Source organism: Bacillus rossius, chromosome 8 (assembly GCF_032445375.1).
Source record: "Bacillus rossius redtenbacheri isolate Brsri chromosome 8, Brsri_v3, whole genome shotgun sequence".
NCBI lineage: Eukaryota > Metazoa > Arthropoda > Insecta > Phasmatodea > Bacillidae > Bacillus > Bacillus rossius.
Genome location: NC_086336.1, coordinates 58,639,232 through 58,662,838, shown reverse-complemented (window position 1 = coordinate 58,662,838; position 23,607 = coordinate 58,639,232). Strand labels below are relative to the sequence as shown.

Below are 23,607 nucleotides of genomic sequence, written 5' to 3'. Positions count from 1 at the left end.
GTTTATGTACTTTCTTTTCTATGGCTTGTTATGGCCGTTAGGAAACCCGTTGGCCAACGAAAGAAAACAAAACAGTTATGTTATTGTTAGGTTAATAAACGTAATAAACCGTTTCTTGAACCCGAGGGCGTTAAAATATGAAGTTACTTATATTATCAAATTATAAAGTGAAAAAATGATTTGCCTAGGCGTCGTTCTGTAAAATATTTTCGTGTAGTGTGGAGTTTTATCTTTGATTTGTAAACATATTCTTGCGCAAATCTTAAAAATAGTGATTTTAAATGGACTATTTCGTGCGAAATTTCGTGAAATAGAGGAATTTAGCCCTATTTCGCGCAAAACGAGAAAAATGGCAAATTTCGTGAAATTTCGCGGAATTTCGCGACGCATAAACGGTTTGTAACACAATAAAAATAACATAAATTGTTGGTATGTTGACCCTATATGCTTGTATAAAAATTTCGTGAATAAACCATTCGCGAAATAAAAGGGTCCCTACTTATAAACTAATATAGATTTCGAAATGATGCTTGCTTGATATGTAAGACAACGATGCTCTTATCAAAGCCCCTTTCTTCAAAAACGTGCATAAATTATGGTTCAAACATAGACAATATACTTATGCATATTAGTAGAGATTATTATTACTAACAGGGGAGGCTCCAGGAAGACTTCTTGGAAGAGCCTATCAGACAAGGAAAGGTTGAAGTCGCAGAACACAGACATTTAAGGCTCCCTTTACACTGGGCCGCTGCAATTGGAGGAAATTTAGTAAATAAAAAAATTCCGCATTGACAGTTCTGAAGTTAGGTTAGACCTATTTTTGTTGTGCCTATCCTATTACCGTTCCCGAAGATACTATATGTTTAGCATGTAGTCATGTAAACAGAATTACAATACGTATCGAGTTAAAAAAATTTTCTTTGTGGAACAGACGTTTAAAAGGTTGAATACTTCCACACAGTTATTATCTATTATCTTTTGTTTCTTGTACAGTATGTTATTTTTGACACTTAAACCTAGATGCAGTTTTGAAAGGTAAATTAAAGGTGTGATTGAAATTAGATTTAGGTTCGAGAAAATTAGGATTTGACTTATCATTATTTTGATCTGATAACACTGGTGATTTTTGGGAGCGTTGTCTATTTATAGTTGTATTAATTTCTGGACTGTGGCCGACACCAGACGTTTACCTCCAGGGACGTCGGAACGTTTTCATGAGTGGGGGGGCGAAAAGATGTATCACACTTACCTCAGTCCTAGAGCCCCGAAAAATTTGAAATTTTAGATGCAAAATTGTGCTATTTAATGAGTTTCCGAACCAAAATATTACCTAAATATACCATTCCAAGAATTTGATGACGTAGCATGTATTAAATACTACTCTGACAGTAGATGTAGTACAAATTAAATAAACTACCATCTAGGAATTTGCAATGATTTTACAGTATATTGACAATCATATATTTGATTTTATAATCAATGTGATCAATGCAACGTTTGTAACTACTGGTTGAGAAAAATAGGTTCTACTAGGACCAAACATTTATTCTGGGAAAAGGAGGTGGGGCGAAATGCTACTCTCGCCCCCCCATGCATAACAGCGCGGGCGCGACTCGCCCCTGCTGTCCCCCCCCCCCCCCCCCCCCATGTTCACCCCCGTGCCTGCACGATGCCGTGCGTGTTCCAGAGGAGCGCAAGCTGCAGGAGTGCAACGCGCACGAAGCCGCGACGCCCGCCGTCTCCGGGCGCAACGGCAGCGCCCGGGGAGGCAGCGCCGGCGGGCCCAAGCGTCGCTGGCGACGCCCCATCTCCTGCATCAGCGTCAAGAAGTTCCCGTCCTGCAAGCAGTCGTGATGCGTCCTCCCGAACCGACGGTTTGAATTCTCTCTCTCATAGCTCTCCAGCCATACCTCACCTTTTCCGTGCAATATTTTCGTTGAGTCCTGAACGGAAACTAAATTACATCTTTGTGTGCGTTAGGTCCCGCTGTGTTTATTTTAACAAATTCCTGCTGCCGTACTGAATGCGTTGCGAGTTTTGGGGACGCAAAGTAAGTTTTTTTTAAGGTTTTATTTTAAAGTGAAAAAATTAAATTTTTACCATGATTTTCAGGAATATTTTATCTTTTAACGTGTCACGAAGCATAAAACTTTGATCAAACCCACAAGAATAAGAGACTTTTGCATATCATTGTTAAGCTTCTTGCAAGTATTTGAAAATTTATGAAGTAAATTTGACGTTAAGATTTACTTTTAATTCATTTTGAACTGGATTCCATGATTGAGTGATAATTTGTAAATTGTTAATATTTTCAGAGTATTAAATTTTATATTGAGGTTAAGAATGAGTAGTTTTTACGTAAGAAAAATAAATAGCTACTTGTAAACATGCTTAGTAGTATAATGTAAAGTTTCAATTTTATTAATGTCTGACCAGAATTAAAAGAAACATTTGGAAAATTTTTGCTGACTGCTAGAGAAATGAAGAAATTTAAACTGTACATAATTTTCATAATTATCTAAATTTTACCTATAGCCTATGGAATAAGTTTTAGGTCTTCAGGAAATTAGTTCTTACAAATAAATCAAGGCTTGGAATTAAAGTAAGATTATTACGTAGAATGGATTTTGGCGTGATATAATAATGAAAAAGCAAAGGCAAGATGTATATACTGTGCAGTACTTTATGACAATAACTAATTAAATGTGTATGTATTTAATTCATGTCACAATTGTAGTCAGGTCTTGATATTTTAGAGGCATATGTAGATATTTTAATCCAAAGTTCCTTAAACTGTTGAGAAAAAATGTACCTTATAATCATAGATTACACATGTATGAATGTTTTATTCATTTATTCTTTTTTTTTTTTCATATATTTAACTGAAGAACAAGCAGCAGAAAGTAATTTTATTAGTTTGAGAAGTTAGTAAACCTAATGTTGTGGCTTGGATTGATAAGTGATAGTATAGTGTGTGCAGGCATTCATTCTACTATTCAGATTTGCGCAGTGCAGATGTACTGAGATGGGTTGTATTGAGCAGTGTGTGCGGAACTTTACCTGCATGTGCATGTTTCAACTGAACAGCAGAGGCTGACTTGGATCTCATATATTTGCGTTTAATTTTTGTGAAGGACTGTGGAAAGATATTTGTTTCGAGCATGCAAAAGGCCACAGGGAGGGATAAAAAAAAGCCAAACGAAGACAGTCAACGGTATTTAGGTCGTGATAATTTTTTATCAGTATTGAAAATTTTACTTTTTAGGGCAGAGTTTTATGAAATAGCTTTTTTGAGACTGTATTAAAGTGACTAATTATAATATTTTTATTCTTGCAGTCGTTCTTCGATATTAATTTGATTCTGAAGTCCCAATGATTTCACATGGGAAACTTTGCTGACGGCAACCCTTGTAAAACCGTAGGAAATCCAATAAATTATCGTACTATGCCAAATTTTGAATAATAAACTGTCATTAATTGTTATGACCAAAAAATCAGTTGATTTCCAGACAGCATATTTGTCCATTAGGTTTCACTCTTTTCCCCCGTTATCCACAGTTGGTTTCAGGTAATAAAGTTGTGCCATATTGTGTAGAAGCTTTCGTTTTTTTCATTCATAATATTTGTTTCAAGGAACTTTAAAGTCTGGTCATTCCTTGGGGCGTGTCTTGGCAAACCTGCGTCATGGGAACGCAAAGACTCAATACTCGGGCTAGCTTGACCTTTCCCATGAAATGTCGGTTTGTGTTTGGACATTAAAGGCTTCCGGGTTGTGCGAGTATTCAAAAAGTATTCAATATTCATGAACACTAATTTTATATTGGATTCAATATTTCAAATCAAATTATTTTTTATTAATAGGTACAGCAAAAAATTTAAATGAAAATAGTGTTACATGTATGGAGATAAAAAGATTTATTAATACATTTTCTTGTTTATCTTTTTATATGTAACAAAAATTATATACTTGATTTTTGCATTTTACACCACTCAATTATGGTTCATAGATTCATATATATTTCTCTCTGCATTAATTTTTCTTGGACTGGAGTGAACTTTGGGAGAAAAAAAAGTTTTATTTTTCAATTTGGTTTGGAAAATACTCTCTATTTGTGAATAATTTGATACTAAATCAGGCTTTAAAAAATGTATTCCCACCGTGGGGTCAAGGCTTAAAGGTTACCTCAAGGGTTTGCATAGTGGTCAAACAGTACACCTCTGACAAAGGTTATTGTGGTTCGGTTCTGTTCTGCATTGTAAGTGAAACCCTCTTTGGTTTTTATAACATTTTCTTATTTTAGCGGCTTCATCTTTATTCCAAAAACTTATTTTCAATAGGATTACTAATTACCTTTTTTTGAATTGTGTTAGAGGAGTAAAGAAAAAAGGAAAAAACAATATTTTGCTTGATATTTAGAGTGATTGTATTTTGATATTTTTCTTAGATAAATTGTTAGTGTGATAGAGTTGTAAAAGTTGGTTATATAATTTTATATGTAAGACCAGTTTGTTTATTGCTATAACAAGTAAACAGAAATATTCAGCATGTCCCATAACTCAGCGTCAAACTGAGAACAGCTAATAGGCTAGTAAATTACAGTTCTGAATAAAAGAAACCAAAATCTAAAAAGTGTTGTAGTTATCGAGTATTCATTTTTCCAGACATTTTAAAATCTCCACCCTGCTCCAAATATTTTGTTTGCCACACAATCATTAATAACCCAACTATTGATAACAATTCATAATAAAATCAAACTTGCTATACTTTTGGCAAAAAGTATTATTTGGAAGACTTATGCTGTTATGCTCCAAAAAATACTTATCAGATAAATTTGACTAGTCATTTGAAAAGATGGATAATTAAAGCAAATAACTTGCTAAGTTAGCTAATTTATTTTACATTGTGAATATTCAAAATTACCGAATTAAAAATTGTTGAAGCATAAATTGTGCACAGAATTTTTTACCCCAAAACTATAGCATGTTTGATTTTATTTTGAGTTGTTATCATTAGTAGGGTTATTTACGATTGCATAGAAAAATAATTTAGTCACAGTATCTAATAATTTAGTGTAAGGTGGGGATTTAAGCACTTTTAAAAAAATGCCCCTTTCTGTAAAGCTAAGACTATTTTTGAATTTTTGCTTTTTTGATTCAGAACTGTGATTAATTGGCCTATCTAATATCAACTGTTCTGGACTTGATGTTAAGTTATGAGACATGCTGTATAAGAATTTTAATTTTATATACATTGTAGAACATTATATATTCTTCTGATGTAATTTTTTTTATATATAAATATTTTTTGAATTTGGAACTTTACAATGAATTTCTTTAATATTTCTACAACAGATTGAAGGGTTTTTTCTTCTGAGTAAAACAAATATTAAAATATTGAATCATATTTAAAAAGTAATTGTCTATGCATGTCATTGGATTGTTTTATATTTTTATTGTTTAAAATATATTTATCGTAGCAAAAAATTATAATTATTTGTTTGTGAATATTTAGAATATTTACATAACTTTTTTACTCCTTTGATTCTACTTTTTTAAGTCATAGCTTAATTATATTGATTATTGTTGTGCAAACTGTGGTGAGTGACAACATTTTTAACTACTTTTTTCATATATGCATTTTAAAAAAAAGTTGAATTTACAGCAAAATATTTATCAACACATACATACTTTCTATTTACGATTATAGCATTTTTATGAGTGACTTAGTCATGACTACGTAATACTGGTAAAACTTTTTTTTTAATTCGTAAGTCGCTAGCAGATTGTAATATCTGAATATAAGTCTATAATGTTGGCTCATTTGGCAGTGGTGAAAACCTACCTGTTTTACCATATTTATAACTTAACATGCCATATGCAATTTAAGGCTTAAGCCACCAAATAAGTAAATGCATGACCGACCAATATATCTGTACTGAACTGCTTAAGAAAATTAGTGCACAAAAAAATTAATATCCACATTTAAAAAAAACATGTAATATTGCTCAAATTCAAGTTTGTTCTAGAATTGATGGTGTCTTCGATTTGAGTTGATACGTAATTTCTCAATGTATCTTCTAAGTTGCACAAAAGTTACTCGGAAAATTCTCTACGTAGAAGCGATTTTTTATTTGTGTGTGTGTGTTTGGTTGTGGTAGTCTCTTGAGACACAAATTTTTCTGCACATACCCTAATAATCACATAAGCAATAATTTTGAGACTTCATAATCATGTTACCATTTTAACACAAATCGTTGTTTAAAAAAATAATACGTACACACACACACACACACACACACACATATATACACACACACACACACACCTATCATTTAAAGCAAAACAGGCAGATTGATTATTCAGTAAATATAAAATATGTTGTATATCCTTGTATGTTATTCCTTGCACATTCAATTTGTTAAGGGCCTGCCTAGTCAGGAGTGTATCTGCATTGCTGCCAACTTGTGAAAATGAAAAATAGTACAATTTTTAAATATGGTTGTGTTTAACATTTAACATGTATGGAAAACATATACTGAAAATATAATTTGTGGTAGGATACGTGAAAAATATTTAAATAAATCACTTAAATTTCTGGAAAATACCGCTTAAGAAGGCAAAGGAATTTAAAATATATATATATTTTTTTTTGAGGGGAATTGACTGATGATTGTGGCGTCACTTATCTGTGCTGTTTTGCTCCTCAAATTGCAGGGCACATCTGCCTACCTGCTGTGTTTTATTTCTTGTTTGTTTCTTTTGTTTGGTAAATTATTCTGAAGGTATAAGGGTGCAGGTAAAATGGCTTGCCCTCCATGATTGCTACGCGTGTACTCTGGGAAGGAAAGTGACATTGCTTTGCATTAACTTTTATTAGTATACTTTTATTTTATTTTTTCCTTTTGTTCCATATTATTTACTCAGGGTGGAGAGGTCTCATACATAGAGGATTTTAGGCACTTTTTAATGTGTATTTTTTGCTCTTTTAATGCTTTTTACCCCACAATTTCCATATATTGATAACTTTACTGACTGTCAAGTTTCTTAGAATAATCAGAATTCAAAAACTATGCCTTTCAAGACAATTGAGCAATATTGATGGTTATATTGTTAATTAACAATTAGAAATTTTATGTTGAATTCCAAAATTACTTGTTAATTAACTTTTAAGTTGTTTTTTTTATCAGTTGTGAACGAAGTATAGGCCTAGTTAATGTAATACTGGAGATTGGACAAATTTAAGCCTTACTTTACTCCCATTCTGTGAACGAACACTCCTGATTTAAATTTTGTCACATGCAGCATCCAAAGTGAATTTCAACATCTTCCTTACAGAACTTTTACACAAATGTCAGTCTGCTTGTCTTGCTTTCTAGAATATATTCTTGGAACAAATTTTACCATCAAACTTTCAGCAATAACGCATGTCTCCACATTCACACAAACATACTTCATGGATTATTCAGGGTTGTGCTGAAGGTTCTGTGAATCTTAGATTTCCCAATTTTTTAAGCGGGCCCTTTGGCCATTTTGCTTTTGATTTAAATGTGCACAACTGTGTTGCAAAGTTGCTAAGCACACCATGGTTTCATGTACTGTGTAATTATTTACCAGTACGAATCAATGATTTTTTTGTTCTCTTGCTGATACTGCCATAAGTTTAGAGTTTATAATTATATAGTAGATCATTATGGTAATTTTAGTAATAATGTGATTGATTTTACTTGTTTACGTAAAAAGTCATTCTTAAGAAATTATTTCTAGGTTCAGAGTAATTCTACACTGTTATAATTTACTATGTGGTGTACATCTACTATTATTATTATCCATGCATAACATTTTTCTATATCCATTTAAAAAAAAATGTTATTTTACTTCTTTGAATGCCATTATAATGTGAATATTAATGTGGGTTTGATCAGGGAATCATAATCACATTAATAGGTTTACAAAAACAAGCAAGTGTTCTTTTACAAAGACTACTTTGTATCTAGCATTTTGTCAAAAATGGTTATTGATAAGAAAATTACCATGATTGTGAATAATCCATATTATTGCTAATGATATGAGAATAATAGATTGCCATTTTTTTTTAACTGTAACTAGTCAATACTGTGAACACAATTTTTGCAAGTTTCGAACAGGAAAGCATATTGGCTTCAACGAGGACAGCATACATGTAAAGTCATATTGGAAAATGTATCTTCTGAATGTGTACACAAAATACGTACATACTTTTAAGTGCAAACAATCGTACATAACATGTACCAAAGACTAGTGTACTGATGTAAGCATATAATTAAATTTAATTTAGTGACCTATTTACTGGCAAGATATAATTTAAATGATGATAAATATGAACTCTGCAAATACTGTTGGTCCAACAATTTTTTAGCCCGGTACTAAATCCAGTGGGAAAATACTTTTTGTTGCCATTTGTACTGTCTTAAGTACACTTAAAAAATAAAATAATATTTAGATGGTTTTTGAGGTTCCTAAATGTTTATCATAATTAATTGGGGCTGGAAAAATTAGCATCTATGATTTTATAAATTAGCATTTGTTATTGTGAAATTAGTTTTTAGTGCAACTTTTTAAAAACATAATATTGACATTCAAAATGTTTAAAAACCAAGTATGTATTCATATTTACAAATATACTATTTCAGTTTAGCACCAAAAAAAATGTTCATGCCTTTTTAGATTAACACCACAAAAAATCAAATGCTTATTTTACTTTTAGTAACTTGTGGTACAACATGTTAACAAACATTAAGTTGGAGGTGTAATTAATAGTAATTCCTAAATCAATTGGATTGATTGGGTTAGCCGAACTAGACAAGAGAGAATCTGTAGTAAAGATTTATGTCGTATTTTATTTTTTTATTCACTGATTATCTTAAGTCTTCGGTGTCAAATATATTTTAAAAGAATTTAATTATATATGCGCATTTAACCCAGTCAAACTGTAAGGTAGGAATATAGTGATTCAGGTTACTGTAAGTCTACAACACAGGTTTGTTTCTTTATAAATGTAAAATTGTACATTTCGTAACTCAATTTCGAAAACTTGTCAGTAAAAGTGTAGTAGTGTGTGGCATTTTATAAAAGTGTTTTACGAATGAATTAAATTTTAAACTAATTTAGCTGGGGAAAAGAAATGTGTGTGTGTGGAGTCTACGCATGACAGGAGTGAAACTTTTGCTTATTATATTAAGTGTAGAAAACACAATTCTCATGAGCAGAATTGATTTGTATAATTAATTTCTTGATTTCACATCTCACCTAATTTTTAAATCTTTGTTGTTGCATCATTTGGCTTTTTAAAATTTTACATAGCATGAATGACATTGATTGAATTCATAATCGAGATAATTATCAAGCACATTTTATCAATGTAGGTACTTTTTGTTCCACATTATTCGCACATTGGTTGGCATAGCAGTGTCATACCCTCAAAGATGAGACTGCTGTAGCAAACAAAATTCCAGACAGTTGGATTCTCACAAGCCAAGCAAATGTGGCATTTTTGTTGGAAGATTTTTAATCCAGTGAAAGGTCTATAATTCGGCATTCTATGGTTCAACGTATTCTTTGATGCGACGCAATAGAGCGGCTTGTGTTTAGATTTTTTTTGGGAGGATTCTAACTGCCAGTTTTTATTTTCAGTTGCTCAGATCTGATCATTACTGTCCTTTTTCATTTTAGTGCTGTTTTCCCCGTTTTATAGCAGATTACATTTAACGGGTTACTTTCTGCAACAGTTTTTTGAAAAAGACCAACAACTGTAGAGAGCATATTAAAACTGTAAATATTTTTTCTTTGGTAATCCCGTTAAAATGATATTGATGTTTGATGTTCCGACAAAATCACTACTTCACTTTGGCATGGCCGTGATATAGAACATGCCGAATTAGTGACTTTTCTTTGTATTTACCATTTTGCTTTTGAAACTTTTCAAGCTCTGAAATTTACTAAAATAATCATCACATTTTCAGGAATGACTTGTGTACAACTAGTTTAAACCAAAAACTGTTGTTAGCACTAAGCCACGTGGATTCATTGATTATTTTCCTGAGACATTCCAAGTTGGTAGTGTTTTTGTGTTGTACTATTTTCTTAAATTTTTTGGATTATCTGTTTTATCATTTTCATGTACCCTATCCATTAGGCCTGTGCGATCTAGTTTTTTTGATGCAAAGCAATGTCATATTGAATGTTTAAGTAATTCACGTTGTTGAATCAAATTGTGGATAAATATTGTTCTCAGCAAGGCTGTATTAGACTTATTTTATAAAATACTGAATTAATTTTAAAAAAAAAATATTTAACAATTTTAATTTTTGAACAGATAAAGTGATTATATGTATATAAAAGCAAACATGAGTGCCACATTTGATTTTTTCAAGCAACCGACTTTATCCGTGCAAAACATATACAACATAAAAAAATCTTCAATATTTTTATGAGCGAATTCTTAGGCTTCCATGTTCTAAGCAACAAATCTATAGCTTTATCAAAACTGAAGCTTCATATAAAATGAAAAGCAATTTTCCTGGCAAAGTAAAACACAATATTTAAAAAGCGCTTCAATTGATTTGCTTAGTCAAAGGTTCGCACAGGCCTACCATCCATCTCGGTACGTCTCCTAGTGACCACCGTGAAGAGAAGATCATTGTGCTCGACTTGAAGTGCTTGTTTGTGATGCACTGTGTGTGTCTTGCGCAGCGAACATATCACTCGTTGACCGGACTGTTCATCATCGTGGAAAGTCTTGCTCTGCTTCCTATTCGTTTGTGTGGAGATTGGTGTTCATGTATAATGTTTATTCACATATTTTTCTAGCCTATTTGATTATGCTTGGATCATGGTATTTCATGTTGAAATATTGTATATTTGAGGGCAAGCGCCCTTATGACCAATTGCAACTCGGCACCTTGTTGCTTGAAAGATTGCAAAAAAATTTAAATAAAACTATAATTATGTTTTAATGATGTATGCATGGTGTCTACTAATCTGGAAAACAAGGAACACCTGAAATCTGCTAAAGTTATGTGAAGATCCCGAGCATCCACAACTTAGTTGTTACATAATCACATTGTCCACAAGAACATTAAACCTTAATCACTTAAAAAAGAAGAAAATACTAAAAAATTTAGTCACATGGGTTTTAGTTTAATATGTACATATTACATGAAAACCAAAAGTTTGTGATTAAAATTGCCAAATTGCGAACAGCTGAAGAAAGAGACTACTTGACATCTTTTGGTTTATTGCCAAACAGTAGTCACAAAAAAATTAATTCAGAGTAAAAAAAACTATAGAAGATGACAGTGAGTATGTTAAAGAAAACTATTTAGATGGAGAACTTGGGAAAATTGTACTGTTTCAGGGACTTTGGTTTCCTTAGATTAGTAAACACCGTGTTCATTAAAAGAGAGCTCTCTCGGTGATATTGAATAGTTATTATTAGAGTAAGTGTGGTGCTTTGAACATCAGGACTCTGTGCACCACTTCACAGAGACGAGCGCACTTGTAATTCATGTTAAGTGGTACGCTGTTTAAGTGTATATTTTTGTAACATATTGTTCGAGCTTTATCAAATATAACTGTCGAGGTACAACAAGGAGGACTGACTTAAATGTTACGCATGTTGCTAGTTCTAATGTTATCAGTGCTGATGGTGTTGACTTAACTTGTGTAAAGTGTGGCTGCTTGTCATCGGACGTTAACGGAGCGAGTCCAAACAAGTGTTTTAAACAAATCTTGATTGTATGTGTGTCTTCTTTTCCATACCTTCATTGCCACATACTGATGGGTCTCTAAAAGGATAAATCAAACTGGCCGTGAGAGATAACTTGGCGTCTTTCTTTATACTGCTGAAAAAGCCCAAATACAGTAAATCCTTGCTAAGAAGTTTCTCAAGGTATGTAATATTTTGGTTAATTTTGGCTGCTATGACAAGTGATGACAAAAGAATAGAGAATGGATTATTTTACAGAGTTGGGTAGCTCTCAGTGGTAATGTTGCTTACTGGCCACGAATATATTATCAGGGAGTGCATTTTCTTATGCTCACCAGGAAACTAATTGGACTAGTTTCCACCCGGGGCAAAAATTATTATTTTTTTAAACCAACCAAGTAGAAACCTTTCCCGCAAACACCTATCGTTACCACATATTTCCACTATTACCAATAGTTTTTAATTCAACTTATATGGTATATAAATAGATTTGTTAGCGGTCATTTAATTTTTTAATATATCACAAGTTGTATAGTATGCAAAAAAATATAAGTTTTTAAATATTTGGTACACAAGTATGTATCTTTCAATACAAATAAGTCAGTTCATCTGCCCTCCAACATTTTTTTATTGTGTTCTAACACTACATTATTCAAGTAGACCGGCTTCACAGCGTATGAAATTCATTGTTGGTTCATTTATATGCAAGTGGCGTCCAAAGATAGGTGAAAAAAGTAAGCAAGAATGCTGCAAGATAGTTTTCATACAGTAGTATAAATTATTAAACTAATCTTCCTTAAATTAAATTCAGATTGTTTATATTTAGTAATGACAACAAATTTTTAGTCAAAAGTACCTTTAAATGTTTTCAGTATACATTCTATATGTATTCAGGAGAGATACAGGTTTCAATAACATTTTCCACAAAAGTTCATTGTAAATAGTTTGTTTATTTAAAAACAATTCTGTTAAAATTAATATTTACACAAGCTAATGCTGTTAACAAATTTTTAATATAAAAAAAACACACTAAATGTGAGATCACGTATATAATGCAATTACAGTAGAACCCCGATTTAACGAAGTGCTATGGTTACCGAAAATGTTTACTCTAAATCGATGTTTCGTTAAATCCGATTTACCGATTTTCAATGACCCCCGCACTCATAATCGCGTCCCTACGTTTCCATATCGTAGACAGGGTCGACGCTGATATCTTGTGCTGCCGTGCTATCTCAGACTTCGTCAACTTTACATCTTCAACGTCTTTTAATCTCGCTCGTACGGCCCCCGGTTCGTACGTACACCTCGGTCGTACATACAGATTTTCAGAAACCGTGAAAAATGAAGCATAAAATAAAAAAAGTTTAAAAATATGTTAAGTGTAAGAAATACGTTAAAGTTTATTAAAATACAGTCGCAACCTGCAGCGTTTATAACAAATACGAGCTACATACACATTGCGTCACAGTAAAAAATAAAAAATAAAAAAAATGGCCGCAAATTCATGGAAAATTTCTGTCAATAGCGCGCCGTACGCGGAGAAAGGTCATTGTACTCGGTCAGCTGCTTTTACGGCGCGGCGTAGCCGCCGGCTGACTCTCTTTGTTCGCTGATCTGCGCAGCACTTATAAAAAACGTATTCCAAAAACTAAACACCGCGCACAAAGCTCTTGCTGAGAATAATAGAGCTGTAGCAAACCGTATGTATTCGGTGCTGAGTAACGGGTACGCCATCTAGTAACGAGTAACGAAACGTTACACACGGCTGCATCTCGTTACTCGCGCGCATATTCGATGAATTTGCGTTACAAAGAACGATGTTTGTTTATTAAGTAAAGTATAATTTGGAAATTTGTCGTCAAAGTTTTTTACTGTTTATTAAAAGGTATTGTGTGTGTAGACAAAGTTTGAGATTGGAACAGAAACAACGTAAGAAAGTATTGTTTACAAATTAGAAATATGTTTTTTATTATCGCATATTTTCACGTTTTTTGTTCTTATCTTAAAAGAGATAGTATAAAAAAAGCAGCTCTAATGAGATTTAATTATTTCTTGGTTAACAAAAACTGTTAATTATCAAATACTGTTAATTGTTTATATTCTATTTATTATTATTTACGCGACATCATACTGTACGCGTACGCAATACGACTCGATTCGTTGCTGCAACATAACATAGCATGTTATGCGGTATCAGAAGTAACGAGTAATGTAACGTGATACGATAGTAACGAGTACTAATTGTTAATAGTAACGAATACATACGGGGACGCTTTTTTTCGTTACTTTTACACCTCTAGAGAATAATGATAATGGCGTATTGGTGTGACGTGGTCACAAGTTGAAAAAACCTGGAGGATGGGAAAGGGAATATTTGGAAACGTGCGATTATTGGCTAGCACTGTTACTATGCGGGCGTGTTTGGAAGATAACGTGGTGAGTCAAGCCAGGGATATTGATGGGGGAGGGGGATGCGGACAAAGAAACCCTTCATGACGTCATGTGTCGCGGACAGTCTATCTATCCAGGCGCGCGCAATGGCACGCACCTACGCAATTCAGTTACAGCGCCCGGAGTTTTTAAGTAATTTGAACAATTTTTTTAATTTTTTCGTATTTGGACAGATGATGCAAAGGCACATATTAATATATAGTACCTCCATTCTATTACTGACACCACAGAGTGTAATTTTTAATAAGATTCCATTACTATTTACTTTCATCTTTTGGAAATCTATATTATTATTTTAATAAATTGGTGTTTTTTTGATGGTTCCTGAAAACCTTTACGTTAAATCGCTGTTTTCGTTAAATCCGTGTTCGCAAAATCGGGGTTCTACTGTACATTAAACAGACATTACTTTTTTTTTTGGTAACTGATTGTGATAACTGAGCAATATGTAAATTTGTAACGAGGATTCTCTAGACAGGGTAAATGAGTAGCATACAGTTAGGTGTATAGTACAGTATTTATGTTAAGGCTTGAGTGATGCGTATTAATATAGGCTAGTGGGAGGATTGCTTTCACAGTCCATTTAGGTAGCTACAGCTGAGGTCCTGTAGGCAGGATCTCAGTCACAGAGAGAATGCTTTCTTTCGGCAGTCGCTAGTGTGGACGCCAGTCTTCACACGACGGCACTCCACAGAAAAGTCCCATCAGTTTGGATGCACGGAGGTTACACAAACTGCGATCGACTTATCGTTGACGAAAGTTTCCGCACATCACAAATGACTAGGGCCGAAAGCACTCGGATTCAGATATGAAATAGGAGCTTCCGTGTGTTTTGAAACACACGACGCAGTGACTAGTGGAATATCATACTCGGGTCACTGAGATGGCCGAGGAATAAGCGTTGGCGCTTGACTGTTTCAAGTTAAGATGTTGAGCAGAAATTTTAATCAATTCATTTAACTGTAAAAATAAGATACTAGTGGTTCAAATTTTACATTTACATTTATTTTGAACAATGTAAACTATGAAAATCATTAGTAAATTGCATATTTACGTAAGGCATAGAGGAAAAGACAAAAATTTTTGCACTCAAATGTTCAAATGAATGTTCATTAAGTAGGGAAGCCAAAGTTGTTTGTGAAAACGTAGTCACCGCGTTAATGACTTGTGATTTGGCCCGCCACTAACGTGGTGCACAGCTGGTATTCGGTGCCCCAAATATTGGGGATGAGTGCGCACCCGCCGTCACAGCAGATGCTTAGTGTCCGCGGAACGTCGCTAGGCGCACTTGTCGTAGAAGACCGCGGTGGAGCGCGACGCGATGTCTGCGTACTCTCGATTCCCCGTCGTGCACAGCCTGCTGGTCACGTCCGTCTCTCGCTTGCTGCAACAGATGCACATCAACACCACATGCAGCAAGACTGGTTCGGCACACAGACAAATTATTCCCCACAAAACTATATTACAATTTTAAATATCACACGGCCAAATCATTCCCAACAAAAATATATTAATATTTTAAATATCGGAACGATTTATGAAAACCTAGTGAACTTGCAACTACAAAGCAGTGTCCATACCTACAGACAATTTTATATTATTTTGCAAGAAACATTTTTTTACATGTTGGACTTCAAAACACTGCATGTATGCAACATTTGTCGTGACTAGTGGCTTTACGATGGCATTAAAAATGAGGATACTTTGTGTACTAATCAGTTAGTTTTATTTTCCTAAAAATTATTACACCCACTTAAAATTATTTTTTTTAATGACTAAGAAATAGTAACATTGCTTTTATGCATACTTTTGTACTTTTACTTCCAAATACACCTATGGCCACTTACTCTTACCATAAAATAATGATTCTGTAGAAACAAACTACACCTAAAATGGCTCCCTGTCTTCAAAAATTTGTCGTGCTTGAAGTTTTATAGACACAATGAAGCGCTTACAATATGCAATCTGGAACGAGTCTCTCTTTATGAGAGACAGAGCCTCTCTTATGAGACACATGTAGCAACTCTATAAAATGATAAATGATTAAAATAATAAAACTAAAAAGCTACAAATATCTGTGCATCTTTTTTTCAATTTGAATTGAAGTTGAAGATCATTTGTGTATTTTGCCAAATTAAGACAAATCCATAGATTTAGTCTTACTATACCAAGTATATTAAGCAAGCATGTATGGCATCCAAAATCTATTGTTTTTATTACTATCACCAGACTACCCATGGTGTATGTCTTTTTTTATTTACCCCCACCCCCCTCCACATTTTACATAACTGAAAATAGTGGAAAATGAGAATCCTCCATGCGAATAACCCTACAGTGTTTGTGTACAAGGTGTGGGCGTTATTTTTTTTTCCTTGGTGCAGTGACGAGACCTTTATTTTGTTAGGTAGGTAGGAGAAGAAATTGCCGAAGCTGTCACACAAACATCGCTGCAGGAAAAGAGAGGGGGCGGACGGTAGTAACGTCACCGCTGTCTCTTTATCTACCTGAGAAACAAGCTGACAGTTCTGACCCAGTTTTAACGACTTGATTAGTTCTCTTCCAGGTGTTATATGTGGCCCCAAACAATGGTGTTAAATCCAGCATTTAAATAATTCTTGAAATTCATTATCACTGATACTGAATACAGTGTTTAAGCATTCTAAAGAGTCAGGGAATATAATATTTTAATTTTTAAACTTGGAAAAGTAATGGAACTTCCTCAGTGATAGTACCTAATTTGAGAAGAATGCCGTACATCACATACACTTTGAACACATTTTTTTTCCAGGTGGTTTTTTAGTGCGTAGTCACGCACACACACAGTAAAATGGCGTTTGAAATATTACAGCTATAGGGATGGTGGACGGGTGGAATGTGTTTTATTTCTTTCAGAAAAACTTCCCAAATAAGTAAAATATTTTTTAAAAATTCATTGAGGAACATTTGCGGGTGCGCGGGAATAAGGGGATAGTCAAATGTTGGCAAAAATGTTTTTTTTTTATGGTATGTAAGGAGAACAAGGCTCTACAAAATGGTCCAAATGGGTTAAGTCTAAGCACCCTTTGTGTGTTATTCTGTGGCACTGAACTTTTGGAGTTACATCACAAACTGACAGTTCTCGTGCGTGGAAAAAGGGGATAAGTCATTTACAATGATATTTTGACATATGGACGTAGTTATGCAAAAAGGAACCAAACCCACAATTTTGTTATATTTTAATTGAAAATAAATTAAAATAGTACAAGGTTGATCGTACCGTCGTTGCTATTATTATATCAGTATTTATACTAGACCATTAAAATTAAACCAACATTATGTTATCAATAGGAGAATTACAATTTATAATTAACTTCAACTTCAAAATACTCAGAATAGGTTTCATGTGGGTTGGTTCCTTTTTGCATGACTACGTCCATATATGATATCCCCTATCTCCCGCGGATTGTCGGTCGGGTGTGACGGCGGCCCACCTGCGGCTGGAGATGCGCATCTCGGCCACCTCGATGGACGACACGTACAGGTGGTCGTTGCACCAGAACAGGCAGAGGGAGCGCGGCTGCAGCACATCCATGTCGTACTCCCAGTAGAACTCCACCTTGTGGATGCGGCCCGCGTCGGCCGGGTGGGTCGCCACGAAGCTGCGCACCTGCCCGTGCTCCAGCCGCACGTACCCGCTGCGAGCACGGCGACGTGCACCCGTCATCATGCAGGCCCGACACGCTCGGTAGCCAGTGATATACAAGGTCACGGTGACGCCCTGACAGCCCTGACAGCCCGCAAGAAATAGATTAGCTACGTCTTTCTAATTTTTGTCGGGTCGTGCCGTACGACAGAAAGCCTAACAGAAACCTTACAGAAACTACACTTCAAAAATATTTATCTACCTACTTGGTAAATCTTTATGATGAAAAACAAAATTGTGTGTGGGTAAACTTTCGCGTTTGTAGTGTGCCTTTGAACATGAAACACAAATGAATACTAATCACATAAACCATATTGTTATTGTACATTGGTCAAGATTCGGGCCAACTGGATTTTTTTTTTTGTCGTGGTATTGTGACCATGCGCTATTAAATCTGTTGTGCTTGAACGGTGTGTCCAACAGTTTGTCGTGGCATTGTGACTCCAGCTTAAGACATCCGCAATACAACTTTGGTTTCTCTGTTCTTCTTCTGCTATCACTCTTGTCACAACTTTGTTCTACTTACTCTATCTTATAACTGTTATTCCTATATAAATGTTTCTATTCTCTAGCTTACCTTGAGATTCAGTAAGTTAATCAAAATAAAGCAAAACATACCACTTCCCTCTCCCCCCTTACACAGGCAAGTACGTACTGTAAAACAATGTAACATGCAGGAGGAAAAAATAAAACAGAACAATTTATAGGATAAGGCTATGGAAAAATGCAAGATCACACTTGAAATTTATGGTGAGTTGTCTCTAATCACCATGATACATCTCATGATCCTTCAATAGCAGCAATTATAGAAGCAACGCACACACACACAAAATTAAAACCTGTGGTTAATTTTCCTTGTTAAAGCGAATATATACAAGAACATTATCAAACTATGTACTTTGCTAATACAAAAAAAATTTCCATCGTGTAAGAAATTTGTTTTTAGTAGTAGAGATTAAGTTTTATGCATTCTCATAACATTCATAAATTTCCCACTCATTGACACCCATCTAGAATTAAAATAAATCTTGTTCATTAGTTTATAACCAGGGCCGGCCCTACACATTTTTCAAGTGTAAGCGAACAACAATTTGATGGGCCCCCCCCCCCCCCCCCCCCCCCCCAATTTTTTTTTAAAAAATCGAAAATGATAACTTTATTAAAAGTGCTTTTGATAATTTTGGTTTACAAAGCAGTACCACGTGGTTATCTGTAATATTATTTATACACTCACTACTTTAATAAATTAAATCATGATATCAGATAAAATAATTTACAAACTTGCATCAATTTTTACAAGAATAAAAAATGCACCAATGTTATAACTGTATATAAAATAGAGAATGTAAATGGATATAACTACACTCACATTATAAGAACGTATGGCAAAACTAAAAATAAATCATTAAAAAGAGATTTTTCTGGCTTCCATTTTTGCGAATTCATTGAGTATGAAATCGGTGTCCATTTCATTAAGCAACTCATTTTCAATGGCCATTGTTGCCAGCCCACTCAAACGCTCTTGAGACAAAGTTGATTTTAAATAAGTTTTTATCAGTTTTAACTTAGAAAAACTTATTTCACAACTGGTCACTGAAACCGGAAGTCAGAAGAATTCTCAGCGCAACAAAAATGTTTGGGAAGGTGTCCATATAACCCTTTTTGGTTATGAACGACAACGCTTTAGCTGGAGAACTTTCAGACGGCAGCATAAGTCCAAAAATTTGTAGCTCGTCAAACAGTTCAACTCCGTTTATATCACGATCTGTTCCATCACTTAGAACACTGTCTAGAAAATTACAAGCATCCTTCAACTCATTTCTATCCCAAGTGTGTAAATTTGTAATATCATAAAGAAATTTGAAACTCTTACTGTGGTTCTCCATAATTTCAAATCTCTCTTTAAGCGAAGATATTGCTGTGTCAGAAACTACAAAGAAGTTAACTTTGAACGATGTCCTCCCAGCCTGAATAGGTTCATCTTCAGTCTCGTAGGAGAATTGCTTTTTTTGTTTTCCTTGGACGGACTTGAGTTTCTTTTTCAAAGTCAGCAGCAATACCGACTTTTTCTGCAAGCTGTTTGCATATGTGATGACGTTATTCAGGCCTTCATCAGATCTCATTTGCTCTAGAAATCTCTGTACACTTTTGACGAGATCCATTGAGCTTTGCAGGTCAGTTGTAACCTTTTGCAAGACTTTACTTACCATGCTTATTTTGAACAGAATCTCATACCAAGTTACTAAACAACACAGAAACTTGAAACTTTGCAGTTTTCTTCCGATTCCTAAAGCAGCGTTTCTGCCAAATGCATCGAGTTACTGGTCTTGAGAGGCTTCATACACAGCATCGTATATTTTCTCAATATGATATCTTAGAGGCAATAAGGCCTTAATCCTACTCTCCCATCGAGTGTTGCAGAGAGCTTTTACAGTAAGATTTGGCGTGTGTTTCATCAAAATACTCCATCGGTGAGTTGTGAACATGAGAAGAAATTAAAAATTTCTTGAATAATGCTAAAACAGTCAACTGCAGTAGGGCAAGACAGAGCGGCATCGTTAACCACTAAATTAAAGGAGTGGTTTTCACATGGCACAAAAAATTCTCAAGAATTCAAATCAAGTATCCTTTTCTGAACTCCAACATGCTTTCCTTTCATATTGAAGCCATTATCATATCCCTGGCCTCTCATGTTCTTTAAAGGAATGTTCCGTGTAGATAGCTCATTGAGTAAAGTTTCTGTGAGGCCTTCGCCTGTAGAATGTATGATAGGTACGAAACCTAAGATGGTGATGTGAAGTTGGGCCCATCAAATTCGTTCCGACGAGACGTCACACTTTAGAGGGTGTGGTACATAAGTTAATGATAAACACCTTCGCAGTATGTCACGAGAATGTGCAAAATAAACAAGAAAAAATAAGTAATGCCATGTAGAAACACACTACTCTAACTGCTTGTTTATTAACAAATATTCTCTTCTCTTTGATATTAGTGCTTATTATTTTATATTTGGGGTCGTGGCGGCCGAGCGGTTAGATCGATCGCCTTCCACCAAGGCGATCCGGGTTCAATTCCCGGCCGGGTCACGTAAACTAGGTACTAATATGTACCATGGACAAGGCCGGGGGTTTGGCGGCTCGGCGCCCCCCTTTGACCAGCGCCATACGCGGCCGCGTAGCTTGCTTTTACCTAGGACCGGCCCTGTTAATAACACTACATCTATCATGACTCAGTTGTGAAACAACCACAGATTCGCCTTGGCAGTACAAAAGTAACTAAAGACAGTTTGCTCCTAATCCAAGGAAGTGAAGTGTGCCGTAACAGCCAGCATCGTCATGCGGGCCGTGTCTGGCGAGAGACACGCAACCGAGCTGTGCTGGTGCCAAGCAGCACAGTGGGACAGGACCGTGTGTGCCCCGCCTGCATGACGCTGTGTGATGCAACACCCGACAAGTTCCGGCTGGGACGCCGTCGGCAGTGCCAGGTGTTCCACATTGTATAATACCTTGAAACCTCCCGCTGTACACAGACCGGGATTATTTACGTGGAAAAATATGAGGATTTTTTACAGGGGTATTCCAATCTCTACATTCCCCTGCTGTTCCAATCGTTCTTGCCAGAAGTGGTTGCAGGTCTGTTCAGCACAGAGCCAACTCCGAATTGGGGAAGGGGGAGATTAATGGAGAGTTTTGGTAGTTAAAAGTAATAGCCCTATAGGCTATTTGAACACATTTCTGATGTCCTTGAAAAGTCGTTATAAAAAAACCTATGGTATTAATTTGATTTTTTAAAGGATAACATTTAAAAAAAATTCATTTTTTGTACAGATGCACTAAAAATGTAAAATAATAATTATTTTACATTTTTTGTACAGATGCACTAAAAATGTAAAATAATAATTATTTTTTTTTTTACAAAAAACCACTTGACTGGAATACATTTTTTTTTTTTTTTTTTTTTTCTATCCTGCCAATCTTTCTGTTTTAAGTTAAGGAAAGGAGGGGGAGGCATCGCCCTAGCCACTGGACTGCCACTGTGCCGCCACTGTGCCTGACCTCAGATAGCACAGCCTGCTAACTACCACCAGCCTTCTCTCACAGACTTGACCTGCCTCTGACACATGGATGTTTCACTAGCAATAGGGAGCACATCTATCAACATGAAAGCTCAAAGGAATATTTACACCATACCACCCTATGTAATGATGGATGTCTCTCGCACGTCCATGGTGAAATAAATGCTGACACATGAAAATTATTTTGAAAACAGAAACTTCCTGAGTGCAACAAGTTTGTAATGTTCAGTACAAGATATCCAAAGAAATTATGAGGAACAGTTAAAATAAAAGTTATGACTTTTGCCTGGTTCAAACCTTAAAAATTATGTAACTTTAGTTCAAGAAATAAGTAAATTGTTGTTCTAAGGGGCCATAGTTACTAAGATTACACAAAAGACTTAACTAATAAGAAAAATGAACCAGTAATGATTATGTTGCCCTTGTATAACTAAGAATTTGAGCTTATTGAGTAGATGAGTAGTCAAGAAGTTCAGAGTCGAGCATAGTTCCAATTATACATTTTCCACAGTTTCTCTCCACTTAACTTGAGAGAGAAATACCCAAGACAATGAAGAAGAACTACCTACGAACTCGTAGCCTTGTTTTATTTTTTAGACATGAATGGGTAAATATGTAGTTGAGCGGTATTTGCGAAAAAAAAATGTTAAAAATCCGAAAATACCTTTATTAGACACTTTTCAACTTCCTCTTTTCATTAAAAGCGGCAGAGGTAAGAAATTCCAAATACTTTAGGAGATATCGAATTTTTAAATTTCATCATATGTAGTTGAGCGGTATTTGCGAAAAAAATTGTTAAAAGTCCGAAAATACCTTTAGTATTAGATGCTCTTCAACTTCCTCTTTTCATTAAAAGCGGCGGAGATAAGAAATTCCAAATACTTTAGGAGATATCGCCGTTCTTATTTTGCATACAAGACCTGTGTTTATCATTCGACCGGCGCCATTCTTTTTATTTTGCCGTGTGTTTGTGAATGCCTAATTAATGAAAATGGTCGATTAGGTCAGGTCAGTTACATTATAAATACTTTGAAACTAAGCGTACATTAAAAATAATATGAAATTATTTCAATGGTTCTTTAGTTTTAAAGTATTTATAATGTAACTGACCTGACCTAACAAACCAGGACAAAGGATGAACAGTAACAACTCACGTAAAATTTTTTTGTTACTTATTACTTGCGCAACAATAAAAAATAAAACTTTAAAATTAGAAACGTTAAAAACTCGCCTAAGTTGGAGGCGGTAATTAAACACCGTTTTAAAACAATAAATGAACTAAATAATCACATACTGTTTCATTTGAATTCTGGCCTATCACGATCAATCACGTGACATCATTATCCAATAAAAAAAATTGATACTCGTAAACAAGAAACAATGCGGAATGCCACATGAATGCACTGGTATAATTGTGATGAAATTTAAAAATTCGATATCTCCTAAAGTATTTGGAATTTCTTACCTCCGCCGCTTTTAATGAAAAGAGGAAGTTAAAGAGCATAGAATAAAAGTATTTTCGGATTTTTAACATTTTTTTTCGCAAATACCGCCCAACTACATATTTACCCATGAATGTTCCTGTCAAAGAGATAATTATTGAATCTTTGCTGGAACCTTTGAAATGTGTAACTCTGACATACTCTTGTA

General features: G+C 34.7%; 2 protein-coding genes across 2 annotated transcripts in view; one reads left to right on the top strand and one right to left on the bottom strand.

The window, feature by feature from the left end:
• Positions 1-11,778, top strand: part of LOC134535033 (serine/threonine-protein kinase STK11) — a 31,356-nt gene extending 19,578 nt beyond the window's left edge. Inside the window, exon 7 of the mRNA XM_063373865.1 lies at positions 1,691-11,778. Coding sequence (XP_063229935.1) covers positions 1,691-1,857 — 167 coding nt within the window. The 3' untranslated portion in view covers positions 1,858-11,778. The remainder of the gene's footprint in view (positions 1-1,690) is intronic.
• Positions 11,779-15,183: 3,405 nt separating this feature from the next.
• LOC134535032 (pancreatic triacylglycerol lipase-like) overlaps positions 15,184-23,607 on the bottom strand; it is a 73,213-nt gene continuing 64,789 nt past the window's right edge. The window contains exons 10-11 of the mRNA XM_063373864.1: positions 17,671-17,874; positions 15,184-15,584 (exon numbers count right to left, since the gene is read on the bottom strand). Of these exons, the coding sequence (XP_063229934.1) occupies positions 15,479-15,584; positions 17,671-17,874 (310 nt within the window). The 3' untranslated portion in view covers positions 15,184-15,478. The remainder of the gene's footprint in view (positions 15,585-17,670; positions 17,875-23,607) is intronic.